Raw genomic sequence first — 13,591 nt, forward strand, 5'->3', positions numbered from 1 at the left:
CGCTTGGAAACCCCGCCCGAGGTCGCGCACGCAGGAGCCTTTGCCATGGAGAGTTCTCCTGTATTTATTACACGGTTATAAGGAACATCACGCGCAAGACACGATTAACGACGGCCTCAGACATTGTTAGGTAATTGTCCAAGTTGTGCATTTGAACAGCAGCGTCACAGTCAAAGCTGGTGTGCCGCGCTGACACGAAATGAATTGTCGTTTTCTGAACAGTCCCCAAAGCCCGCCAGGCGCCAGGCCCAGGTTCTGCAGCACACGGTAAATGAGGTGGGACACTTCACTGTTCCCTGTTCAAGCGGGCTTCATTTCACCGGCGTCCGTGGAGCAGAGAGGCGAGAAGAGCTAGGAAAGCCAGGGCTGAGCCTTGTGCTTGTGCCCGTTTAAGGGAGGACTGATTAATTCCAATCAGCCTGGCCTTGGGTGCTGTATTTGAAGCCGAGAAAAAGTTGCAAGACAAAGGCATTTTTTTTCTTTGACTGAAACAACTCTGACAACAGCAGAGAACACCATACGAATTACCATACTACACACAGACACTTGAAAAGATTTGGCTAGTTGACACATAAGTCGAGACTTTAAATTTCGTAAGTCCTAAAAGATTGGCAATTATGAAGAGATATAATGGCTCAAAATCATAATGCACGGATGTAAACAAAGCAAAGTCAAGTTTCTTGGCTTTTCTTTAAGGGTGTCCTGTACATTCCAAGAACTGTAAAGCCCCACATTTGCGACTGTCACACTGAAACCAGCCTGCTTTTCACTCTACTGCAGTAAAGAGGCTTCCTATTTATATATAATGCCATTTTTCAGTTATCTTACAAACCCAAATTCACCAAAACATTTTTGTGTGTATTCTTTCACAAAATGTATACTCTTGTTTTCCCCCCTCCCCCATTTCCTTTTACTGGATCAAATGGTGTGAACACACAACTCACGGTGAAGTATTTTTCCCAAGTGGTCTGATAGCCCTGGTGAGAAGCTGTCGGTGGTGCCACACTGAGCCTGGTCAGCCCTGATGGTGGCCAGACAGCCCTGCCAAGCTTCCTCGGATCTTCTGATCCTGGTTTTTCTCAGCCAGGCTTCTAAACCGTACCTGCCTGCAGGGGCGGGCTCTTTCTACAGGGGAAGGTGCTGCTTGGCTCCAGCCAAATGGGATCGTGTGGACTGGTAAGCCCAGCGTCCCAGGTCTGGATTTCACAAAGAACCCAGAGATCGGGATTTCTGTGTGAAATCTCTTGATTTTTAGAAGCTGGTAGGGATTTTGAAGGCTTTAATAATACTCTACCAGTCAAAGATTAGCTGAAGGCTACTCCTGTGCCGTCCTTGCTGTGGTCCGAACTTCCTGCCCTCTCTTGTAACCACTGGCTGGGCCCTTCTCAGCTCCTTCTCTGCTTCCTGTCCGAATCGCTAATCGAAACATTGCTGGTTGCCTGTGTGTGGCCTGGGACAGCACTCCCTTCCCAAACCATGAGCAGGTGGGCTGCACATTAGTGCAGCTTCCAAGCAATCCTGCAATCACAGCATAGATAGCGGAACTGTGTCACGCCTTATGTTAAGATTTAAAAAGTTAATCTGTCCAACATATATACATTTAAAATATACTGTAACACTTACTGCTCTCTGGATGTATTTCTTTCTTTAAAAAAATCATTTTGAGAGCTTCAAAACCTAGCAATGTCCTGCCCTCCTCTGACCCCAGAGGCCCTCGCGGCCAGGGAGAAAGGTGCCCTGTGAGACTCCGGTCTTCCAGAGCATAAGCCATGTCCTTGCTTCTGTCAGCCAAGGTGGTGAGAGTGGCCCTCCAGGGAGGCTTTCCCAGCTGGAAACTGCAGCCCACAAGCTCACTCATTATCTCCCTCATCCCTTCACTACGGAGGGCCTGCTGTATGCTTGGCATGGCCAAGTGTGGCAGTAGAGACTGTCCCAGGCACAGTAGGAGGCCAGGGTGAGAGGCAGTGTGGAGACAGTCAGGGACATAGTGAGTTAAGGAAACCAGCTTCCACCCAAGTGGAGGGAGCTATGGGGGCAGCGGGGCCAGGAAGGACATGCTGGAGCTGCCCTCAGTGTCCACATTTTAGAGGGACCCTATTGGCTGCAGGATGGGAATGGGCAGAGGGAACAGGGGCTGGAGGCAGAGTTTGCGTAGAGGCAACTGCAGGCATTCAAGAAATGGGGACAGAGCCTGGGGCTGATGGTGCAGGGGAGAAAAGAAAACTGAGAGGGGTTGGGAGCGGGGTGCCCAAGGCAATCAAATATCCTTCCTGGATGCCAGCACTTTGGGAGGCCAAGGTGGGCCGATCACCTGAGGTCAGGAGCTCGAGACCAGCTTGACTAACGTGGAGAAACCCTGTTTCTACTAAAAATACAAAAATTAGCCAGGCATGGTGGTGCATGCCTGTAAGGAGAATCGCTTGAACCCGGGAGGCGGAGGTTGCCGTGAGCCAAGATTGCCTGGCAACAAGAGTGAAACTCCATCTCAAAGAAAAAAAAAATTCTTCTGTGGCCTTGGAAGGTGGTGGTCCCTCTAGGGAGAATGGGAACCCCAGAGGGGAGGCAGTTTGCATGTTTTTTGTTTTTGCACAAGGGAAGATGAGTTACTTGGACAAACTCAGTGGAGGACTGAAGGACAGCAGGTGGATGTCTCTGGGGCCAGCCCAGGAAGGCTGGAGCCTGACCGATGCCCTGTGGGCAGTGGCACCCACTTTCTTGTGCAGTTCTGGCACCAACGAACAGAGCCGTGACTGTGCCTGCAGGGGGTGGAGAGTGAGATGGAAACTGCATGGAATGAGCCTCTGGCTCCCAGCAGGTTGGGGCACTCGGGAGAGTTGTCCCTACACATCCCGTCATCCTAGACGATCGATCTGTGCCTGAGGGAAGGCTCAGGGGGCTTCCGAGAGTAATAGGCTGACTGCGGGGGGCCAAGACCCCACCCTTCATCCTGAGCTTGGTGGAAGAAGCTCCTTTGCAGGATGAGAGAAAAGGCGCCAGGAGGGGAGCTGGAGCCCACCAGCAATTAAGGCAAGGGATAGAACCGGGAGCCCCCAGTGGGGACTTCAGGGAAAGGCTGGGGATGCCGGAGGGAGCCGGGAAGCGAGGTCCGGAGGCCCGGCTGGGGGAGCTCCGTGAAGGCAAGCGTGAGAAGGCAAGCGCGGCAGGGAGGATGAAGTGAAGGCAGTGGAGGGTCTGTGGGAGCTGCACAGCCCGTGACGGGCATCAGGGACAGGCCGAAAGTGGGGGCAGCTTGGTTGAGAAGTAGCAGCAGGTGGATGTGACGTGGGTAGGTCCAAAGGCTTTCGAGTTAGAAGGCGACTTGGAAAAAGGTCTCTGCCTGTGTGGATTCACAGTCAGCCCAACGTGGTGTTACCAAATGAAGTTGGAAGAAGAAAAAGAAAAAGAAAAAAACTTAAGGCTTTTGCTTGAAAAGGGACCAGTGTCCGGCAACAATGAATTGGGGACGGATGAGAAGCAGAATCCAAGGCGGGGTCCCCGCTGATGGCAGGTTGTGACGATGCTGCCTGCCCTTGCTCTGCTCCAGGCAAGCAGCATAGACGGCCTCACTCTTTGGAGACCATCTGGTTCTTGCTGGCAGAGTAGAAAGCCAGATTTTTATGGTTTAAACAAGTATTGGCATCTATCTAAAAAAAAATCCTTCTGTAAGTCAAACAAAATATAGGCAGGTCTGCCTAAAGACAACGCCTGAAATCCAGAGACAAAGCAGGTTCTGGTTGTCAGGGCCCGGGAGGGAAAGGGCGAATGAGTGCTGACACCTGTGTGATCTCTTTCTGGGCAAGCGAAAATGTCCTTGGAGATAGTGCTGGTAGTTGCACAATGTTGTGAATGTAGTTAATGCCACTGAGCTGTGCATTTTTAGTGACTGAAATGGTACATTTTATGTATGTACTTTACAAAAAAAAAAAGGAAAAAAACAAAACCCTGTTTATCTGTTAAGTTCCAAGGGGGCTGAGCTGACAGGAGGTCAGCTGGGGTCAGCTGCACCCTTCTCTCGAGTTGGAGCTGCCCAAGCGGGCTCCCGACCTCGTGGTCTCAGGGATATCCACAGTGAAATGAAAACCCAGCGGCAGGTTCAGATACTCACAAGTAGACCCTCACAAGGCTTCTGAAAGATGAGATGCTATTGAAACTCATCTTCAATCCACTTGCAAAACACAGTGTGCAGGATTGACCACGCTGTGCTGTGGAACTGCTGCCTCTCAGCTGAGACCCTAGGATGCCCCCTCCCATGCCGGGTGGAGACCGCAGAGCAGGTGTCCAGGATCTTCTGTGAAACAGCGGTGGCCAGGGATTGGTGGGGCTGGGGGATGACCCCACCTTCTGGGGCCCATCGGCGCCCCCCAGGGATTCAAGGCTGGGTGGCTGAGGCCCGAGGCTGGCCATTCACATGTGGCCATGAACCGTGTGGAGCTTCTGGTGGTCGATGAGGTGGACCATCCAGGGGAAGGACTTCCCGCAGACGCTGCACTGGAAGGGCCTCTTGGGGCTGTGAGGGGCCGCCGGATCCTGGGCCCCATCCCTGGGTGGGGCGGATTCCCGGGGGCCCTTGCTCCGGGGGCCTTTCTTCTTGGGTGGCTCCAGCAGGTGGATCTTGCTGTGCTCAGCGAGGACAGAGCTGTGCAGGAAGACCTTGCCGCACTCAGAGCACGGAAAGGGCCCCTCCTCGCGATGGGTCTTCTGATGCTCGATAAAGTGGGTGACCCAGGTGAAGACCATCCCACAGTCGGCACACTGGAAGGGCCGCCCGCTTCGGGGCCCACGCGGCGCTCCCGAGGCGCCTGTAGCAGCCTCTTGGGTGCCGCCTTTGGTGTGCTTGAGGGATGGCTGCTGGCGGCCGCCCTGGTTGGCGTTCCTGTTTTTCTTTCGGGGACTGATTCTCTGAGCACTCAGACCCTTGGGGCCCGAGGTCACAGCCCCTTCTGCCCGCAGGTCTGAGGAGGGCCCTGGGAGAAGATCCTCAGGCTCGTCCCAGATACTCGGCTTCAGAGGCAGGCGGGCCCGGGACCCTGTGGAGAGTGAGGGAGACCGGTCACCTGTAGTGAGGGGACTGCCTTGGCATCTCCCTTTGTCCCCGGGGGCATGGAGAACCCCAATGACTGAGCCGAGTCTAGGTCCTTCACCTGCTCAATATGGCCCCTCTGCTCTCCGTCCTGTCCTTCGATATAGGAGGGCACGTGTTTTGGGGGCGGATCCCTCAGCACTGGCCCCTTGTTCCACCTGGCTGGCCCTCTGGGTAACCCTCTGCTCCAACACTCTCAGTCTGACTGGCTTGGCTGCCGTTCAGGTGGGGAGGCTGAGGCCCTTCTTGTGGGGTGAACAATGTGCATGGCGGTTCTAGGGGCCCCAGACCTCAGTCCCCACGGGAGGTGTGTGTGGTTTCTGGGGGAAGTGTGGAGTTTACCACTGAAGCCCCTAACTCCACCCGTTAACCAAGTCTGTGGCTTTGGGTTGAGGTCCCAGACTCCATTTCCAAACTTTAATCTGCACAAGAGCCAGACTCACCCATCGAGCCAGGGGCGCGGGGTGGCTCGGCCTCCGCCCTGGTGTGCAGACTCTGCGGGAGCTGGGTGGGCTCCAGCCACTCGCTTTCCTCTGGGGGTGCCGGGGCTGCCACTGCGGCATCCACGATCAGCTCAGACGCCTGGAATGGCAAGCACAGGACTGTGGGCAGCTGCCCGTCAGGTGCCGTCCTCCCCGCATCACCAAACGACAGAGGAACGGGTCACCGCCAAAGGCTCTCCCAGGGCGGTGTGAGGCGTTATGCGCCTGCTCTGCCTGTGCTTTGGGATGCTGATGCCGAGGGTCGCTTGAGGCCAGGATTTTGGGACCAGCCTAGGCAACATAGCAAGATCTCATTTCTACAAAAAATAATCACTCCCAAGGAGCTCTTACCAGGACCTGAGACAGAATTCGAGGGGCTGCTGTACAAAATGGAAACGCAAGTCCCCTTGTTCAGAAATCGTTGACAGTTTCAGGACAGTGACAACAGAGCATTAGATAGAGCCAGGGGACCTGTGCCTTGCAGCTCGGGTCACTGTTACCCGCCAGGGTTCCAAGCTCCTGTCCCCTGAGGCTGCACTGCCCTTCCCCACAGACCCAGAGAAGGTGGGCAACCACACAGGCTTCACATCCCACCTGTGACCTATGACCTCTGCACTCCTAAGCCTGTCCCACCCCAAACCAGGGTCACCACTTTCTGGAAGGAGACGGAGCTGTGGTTGAAGAGCAAGAACTCGAAGCCGCGGCTGGATGCCTTGCCTCACACCTACAATCTCAGCACACTGGGAGGCCTAGGCAGGCGGATCACCTAAGGTCAGGAGTTCAAGACTAGCCTGACCAACATGGAGAAACCCCATCTCTACCAAAACTATGAAAAAATTTAATAATCCCAGCTACTCGGGAGGCTGAAGCAAGAGAATCACTTGAACCCGGCAGGTGGAGGTTGCAGCGAGCAAAGATTGCACTCCAGACTGGGCCACAAGAGCGATACAAGGAGAAAGAGAAGGGAAAGGAGGAAGAAGGAGGAGGAGGAGGAGCAGGAGGAAGAAGAAGGAGAAGAAGAATTTGAAACAGAGGGGTCTGGCTTGGTGTCCAGGCTCAGCCCCACTTGCTGTGTGGCCCTGGCTGAGGTGCTTTAGCTCTCTGGGCCTTAAATGAGGATGTGGGTGCTAAGGGCCCACAGCCTGTTACCATCAAGGGCTCAGCAAACTGCAACGGGGTCATATCAAAGGAAAAACAGTGACGCCTAATCAATGCAAATCAGGTTGTTGGGGAAACTGTGTCGAGTCAAACAAAGCCTGAAAAGAGACCTGGAATCAAGCATGCACTGTCAAGGCCTGTCTTGGGTGGGTCTCCACTTTCTGCTGCCCCAACCCTACCTGGATGCACAGGGGCCTAAGGAAGCTGTCCTAACAGCTGGGTAGGACAGGCATGGAGGGATTGCAGGGCTAGAGGCTGAGGAGGTAGGGATGGAGGGAGCTGGCGGCCCGAAGGGAGTTAAGACACAAGATTTTGCTACTCTCACATTGGGAGTATGTGGATGGCATGTTTGGCTGGGTTATTGATTTTTATTCCTTATCCATTGCTAGTTTTGATTGTAAAACATGTTGAGGCCGGGCGCGGTGGCTCAAGCCTGTAATGCCAGCACTTTGGGAGGCCAAGGCAGGTGGATCACGAGGTCAAGAGATCAAGACCATCCTGGTCAACATGGTGAAACCCCGTCTCTACTAAAAATACAAAAAGTTAGCTGGGCATGGTGGCGCGTGCCTGTAATCCCAGCTACTCAGGAGGCTGAGGCAGGAGAATTGCCTGAACCCAGGAGGCGGAGGTTGCGGTGAGCCGAGATCGCGCCATTGCACTCCAGCCTGGGTAAAAAGAGCGAAACTCCGTCTCAAAAAAAAAAAAAAATGTGGAATTCTGAAATCGTCACCAGAGGAGCCACCATCTGCAGGAGTAAAAGATAGGACTTTAGAAATCGTTTGTGCCTCTTCCCGGTACCTGGCTGCTGGGGGCCACTCTGGACAGTGAGGCTCCTCCCTATGTCACCTGCCTCAGCTTCTGTGACTATTCAGGGCAGCAGAGGGGTTGCGTGGAGGGAAGAGTGAGTGGCCTGTGTGTGCGTGGAGACGGGGCATGCTTAGTTCCTCTCTGAGGAGCTGTCGGTGCACTTGGGTCCGGGCACAGAAACCGAGACATTCCTGGGGCCCTATCTGTACTTTCAAATGCAAACACATCCTGACAGCCCCAGTGAGCCAGCTACCACAGATCTGGGCTCATATCCTTCCGGAGACAGACCCAGGTTTATTGTCTCAGGGAGGACAGGTGGGGAGATTGGAAGGGGGGAGGGAGACACAGGTGAGAGCAGCCACACCCTGGAGAGTGCTGATGCAAACCAACCAAGAAAAGGAAAACCAGAATAAGGGGACAGGTGTGGTAGCTTGTGCCTGTAATCCCAGCACTTCGGGAGGCCTAGGCGGCGGATCATGAGGTAAGGAGATCGAGACTGTCCTGGCCAACATGGTGAAACCCAAAATACAAAAATTAGCTGGGCGTGGTGGCACATGCCTAGTCCCAGCTACTCAAGAGACTGAGGTAGGAGAATCGCATGAACCCAGGAGGTGGAAGTTGCAGTTGAGACAGGATCCTGCCACTGCACTCCAAACTGGTGACAGAGCGAGATTCTTTCTCAAAAAAAAAAAAAAAAAAAAAACCCACAACAATAAAGGACAAATATGAATGCCTGACTACTTACTGGTGTTGAGGAATTATCTTAATGGCTTTATTTAATTCATTTATTTCAGACAGAGTCTCGCTCTGTCTCCCAGGCTGGTGTGTAGTGGCACAATCTCGACTCACTGCAACCTCCACCTCCCGGGTTCAAGCTATTCTTGTGTCTCAGCCTCCCAAGTAGCTGAGACTATGGGCACATGCAACTGTGCCCAGCCAATTTTTTTTTTTTTTTTTTTTTTGTGAGACGGAGTTTCACTCTTGTTACCCAGGCTGGAGTGCAATGGCGCGATCTCGGCTCACCGCAACCTCCGCCTCCTGGGTTCAGGCAATTCTCCTGCCTCAGCCTCCTGAGTAGCTGGGATTACAGGCATGCGCCACCATGCCCAGCTAATTTTTTGTATTTTTAGTAGAAACGGGGTTTCACCATGTTGACCAGGATGGTCTCGATCTCTTGACCTCGTGATCTGCCCGCCTTGGCCTCCCAAAGTGCTGGGATTACAAGCTTGAGCCACCGCGCCCGGCAAAATTTTTAAAATTTTTTGGTAGCGACGGAGCTTCACCCTGTTGGCCAGCCTGGTCTTGAACTCCTGACCTCAAGTGATCCGCCCTCCTTGGCTTCCCAAAGTGCTGGGGTTACAAGTGTGAACCACCACGCCCTGCCAGAAATTATCTTAATGGCTTTAGTTGGGGAAGTGGTGCTGGGTTATTCTGAAAAAACACAGGAGAGTAGAGTGACATCACCAAGATGGTGGAGTAGGAGATACCAGCCTTCATTTCTCCCTCCCCCTAGCCACACCCAAATCAAATACAGACAGATATTCACAAGCCGGAATAGACCAAAATGCTCAGGGACCCATTGAAAATCTGCAGCAATGCAGTGGAGCAAAACGGAAAAAACGCAAGAACATCCATATGGAAAAGCTCACTGGTGAGATAATGCATACCTGAGCTGCCAGGAAACCACTATGAACACAGAAGAAAAGCAGGAGCCGAGTATCAGCTACGCAGTGGGAACCCCCAGGGGCCCCAGCAATCTGCTCTACAGCGGACACTGCATCACTTGTTGCCGAGGTTATAACAGTCAGTCCCGCCAGGGTCTCGGGGAGCTAGGACCTTAGCGTGCTACCCCCAAAGGGCTTCAGAAAGCTACCCGCACGGAGAGTAATAGCATTTCAGTTAACAACGGACCGCACCGAATATACCACAGTGGTGCCGTAAAATTATAACGACTCTCTTCCATCACCATTTGAAATCCAACTCCATAGATACGCTGCTGCCTGGCCTTGAGTATGCACGAGCACCCTCCTGCCCACAGCTCCTCCGCCAGCAAGGACCCGAGTACCGCAAGCAATGCAGAGGAAATCGCACAGGGATCCAAGATCATCTCGAGCAAGAATCTGCAGGACGATGGTACAATGTTGCAAGCAAAAAGATCTGAGTATTTGTCTTGACTTAGGGAAGTTGCAGACTGCACAGTTAAAACGGTGACTGGAAAATCAGGGGGATTTGTATTTGTGCTTTTGGAAAATGCTGCTACTGCTGTTAAGACCTTGGAACTGAAAGAACACAAGTTGTATGGCAAATTAATAGGACCACCTCCCACCCCCGCCGCAAAGAGCCAACGCTTTAAAAGGGAAAGAACCCCCCAAAAGGTTTTCATGGGTGGACTGAGCCCAGATACTTCTGAAGAACTAACGAAAATTTTGGAGGCTTTGGAGAGATCAAATATATTAAAGGCCAAGTGCAGTGGCTTACACCTAGAATCTTACCACTTTGGAAGGCCGAGGCTGGAGAATTGCTTGAGACCAGGAATTCAAGATTTAGGCAACATTGCTAAATGCTGTCTCTACAAAATTAGAAAATTGCCAGGCACTGTGGCTCATGCCTGTAATCCTAGCTGAGATGGGAGGATCGCTTGAGCCTGGGAGGTCAAGGCTGCAGTGAGCTGTAACTGTGCTACTGCATTCCAGTCTGGGTGATGGAGTGACACCTCGTCTCAAAAAAATGAAAAAAGGGCCGACCCTGGTGGCTCATGCCATAATCCCAGCATTTTTCGAGGCAGGTGGATCACTTGAGGTCAGGAGCCTGGCTAACGTAGTGAAATCTCGTGTCTACTAAAAGTACAAAAATTATCCGGGTGTGGTGGCGTTCGTCTGTGGTCCCAGCTACTCAGGAGACTGAGGCACAAGAATAGCTTGAACCTGTGGGGGCAAAGGCTGCAGTGAGCCGAGATGTCGCCACTGTACTCCAGCCTGGGCAACAGAGCGAGACTCCATCTAAAGAAAAAAAGGCGGAGCACGGTGGCTCATGCCTGGAAACCCAGCACTTTGGGAGGCCGAGGTGGGCAGATCACAAGGTCAAAAGATCGAGACCATACTGGGTAACACTCGAAACCCTGTATCTACTAAAAATACAAAATTAGCCAGGAGTTGTGGTGCTTGCCTGTAATCTCAGCTACTGGGAGGCTGAGGCAGGAGAATCGCTTGAACCCTGGAGGCAGAGGTTGCGGTGAGCCAAGATCACATCTGTGCACTCCAGCCTGAGCAACAAGGGTGAAACTCCGTCTCAAAATTTTTTAAAAAATAGAAAAGGAAAAAAACACTATTGAACTTCCAGTGGATACAAAAACAAATGCAAGTGGAGGGTTTTGTTTTATCACACGTGAAAAATTGAAATAGAAATTGTTAGCAGATATCATCAAATTCGTTCTGGGAAGTGTGAAATCAAAGTTGCACAACAGAAAGAGGAAAAGATGCTGCGGCTGGCAGATGAGGTGGACCTAAGGGTCGTGGCCAAGGTCAGGGCCAAAACTGGAGCCAAGGATTTAATAATTACTACGATCAAGGATATGGAAATTACAATAGTGCCTATGGTAGTGATCAAAACCACAGTGGTGATGGTGGATACGGTTATGGTGGCTGTGACTATGGGAACCATGGGTATGAACAGGCTACATTGTCTAACACAGCCCTTACAACAATCAGTGCTTGGAGTGCTTGAGATGCTGGGCAGTGGCAACCACCAAGACAATTAGCACTCATACTGGAGGAAGACACTGAGAAAATGCCACATGCTCCATGCCTGTAATCCCAGCACTTTGGGAGGCCAGCGCAGGTGGATCACGAGGTCAAGAGATCGAGACCATCCTGGCCAACATGATGAAACCCTGTCTCTACTAAAAAAATACAAAAATTAGCCAGGCGTGGTGGTGGGTTCCTGCAGTCCAGGTACTTGGGAGACTGAGGCGAGAGAATCACTTGAACCTGGGAGGCGGAGGTTGCAGTGAGCCAAGATCACACTATTGCACTCCAGCCTGGCAACAGAGCAGGACTCCGTCTAAAAAAAAAAAAAAAAAAAAAAAAAAGCCCAGGCTTCACCATTACACAATTTATCCATGCAATCAAAAATCACCTGTACCTCTAAAACTACTGAAATAAAACTTTAAAAAAGAAATGGCCCAGGCACAGTGGCTTACGCTTGAAATCCCAACTCTTTGGGAGGCTGAGGCAAGTGAATCACAAGGTCAGAACATTGAGACCATAACTAGCTAACACGGCGAAAACCTGTCTCTGCTAAAAAATACAAAAAAATTAGCCGGGTGTGGTGGCATGCACCTCCCAGCTACTTGGGAGGCTGAGGCAGGACAATCGCTTGAACTTGGGTGGCAGAGGTTGCAGTGAGCTGAGATTGTGCCATTGCTCTCCAGTCTGGGCAACAGGAGGAGACTTTGTCTCGGGAAAAAAAAAAAAAAAGATCAATGCACTGTTACACTTGTAAAAAACTGCTTTTTAGAATACCCAAACATTTTAAAAGTAAGAAACAATTTTTTTTTTTTTTTTTTTTTTTTTTTTGAGACAGAGTTTCGCTCTTGTTACTCAGGCTGGAGTGCAAATCACCGCAACCTCCGCCTCTTGGGTTCAGGCAATTCTCCTGCCTCAGCCTCCTGAGTAGCTGGGATTACAGGCACGCGCCACCATGCCCAGCTAATTTTTTGTATTTTTAGTAGAGACGGGGTTTCACCATGTTGACCAGGTTGGTCTCCATCTCTTGACCTCGTGATCCACCCGCCTCGGCCTCCCAAAGTGCTGGGATTACAGGCTTGAGCCACCGCGCCCGGCTTAGAAACAATTTTAAATATAGGAAACACCTAACACGTCTTCAGTGAGCAACGTCCACTTTCACAATTTTTACCGCTCCTACTCCACAATAATCAGTCATAGAATATTCATTTTTCTCTTGTTTAGTGTATCTTTCTCACGGCAATTTGTCAAAGCTTTTGTTGCAAAACACATTTCTTAATTAAATACACAATGAAACGATATGCTTAGACAGTTACGACTTAAAATGTTTAAAAATAATACATAATATTCGGATAACTAAAAGGACTATGGCATCTTTTGATTCATTTTTCCGTTTTGTTTTTTATTATTTTAGAGACAGGAGCTCGCTCCTTGCCCAGGCTGGAGTGCAGTGGCCTGATCACAGCTCACTGCAGCCTCAACTTCCCAGGTTCAAGTGATTCTCTCACCTAAGCCTCATGCGCAGATGGGACCGCAGGCATGCACCACCACACCTAGCTCATTTTTTTGTTTTGTCATACAAACGGGGTTTTGCCATGTTGCCCAGGCTGCTCTTGAATTCCTGATCTCAAGCGATCCTCCTGTATCTGCCTCCCAAAGTGCCGGGATTACAGGCATGAGACGGCACACTTTATTTTGGTGTTTTATTCTTCTGAAAACATTTTCTCCTGATAAGTTTATAATTAAAAATCTTACTTTAAATTCATGATGCTTTCTTTGTGCTCCTCAAATGCCAATGTTTTAACAATTTGAATACTCTCCTGGGAAAAATGTATCAACTTAAAAGGTACATTTGCTGGGCGCGGTGGCTCAAGCCTGTAATCTCAGCACTTTGAGTGGCCGAGGCGGGTGGATCACGAGGTCAAGAGATCGAGACCATCCTGGTCAACATGGTGAAACCTCGTCTCTACTAAAAATACAAAAAATTAGCTGGGCATGGTGGCGCGTGTCTGTAATCCCAGCTACTCAGGAGGCTGAGGCAGGATAATTGCCTGAACCCAGGAGGCGGAGGTTGCGGTGAGCTGAGATCGCATCTGTACACTCCGGCCTGAGCAACAAGGGTGAAACTCCGACTCAAAAAAAAAAAAAAAAAACGGCCGGGCGCGGTGGCTCAAGCCTGTAATCCCAGCAATTTGGGAGGCCGAGGCGGGTGGATCACGAGGTCAAGAGATCGAGACCATCCTGGTCAACATGGTGAAACCCTGTCTCTACTAAAAATACAAAAAAAGTTAGCTGGGCATGGTGGCGCGTGCCTGTAATCC

General features: G+C 51.2%; 1 protein-coding gene across 10 annotated transcripts in view; it reads right to left on the bottom strand.

Moving 5' to 3' along the window:
* Positions 1–44: 44 nt before the first annotated feature.
* ZSCAN1 (zinc finger and SCAN domain containing 1) overlaps positions 45–13,591 on the bottom strand; it is a 40,555-nt gene continuing 27,008 nt past the window's right edge. For all 10 annotated transcript variants that reach the window (XM_039467158.2, XM_074385800.1, XM_074385798.1 and 7 more), the window contains 2 exons: positions 5,524–5,662; positions 45–5,027 (listed from right to left, as the gene is read on the bottom strand). In XM_039467158.2, the coding sequence (XP_039323092.1) occupies positions 4,405–5,027; positions 5,524–5,662 (762 nt within the window). In that variant the 3' untranslated portion in view covers positions 45–4,404. The remainder of the gene's footprint in view (positions 5,028–5,523; positions 5,663–13,591) is intronic.

This window comes from Saimiri boliviensis, chromosome 14 (assembly GCF_048565385.1).
Source record: "Saimiri boliviensis isolate mSaiBol1 chromosome 14, mSaiBol1.pri, whole genome shotgun sequence".
NCBI lineage: Eukaryota > Metazoa > Chordata > Mammalia > Primates > Cebidae > Saimiri > Saimiri boliviensis.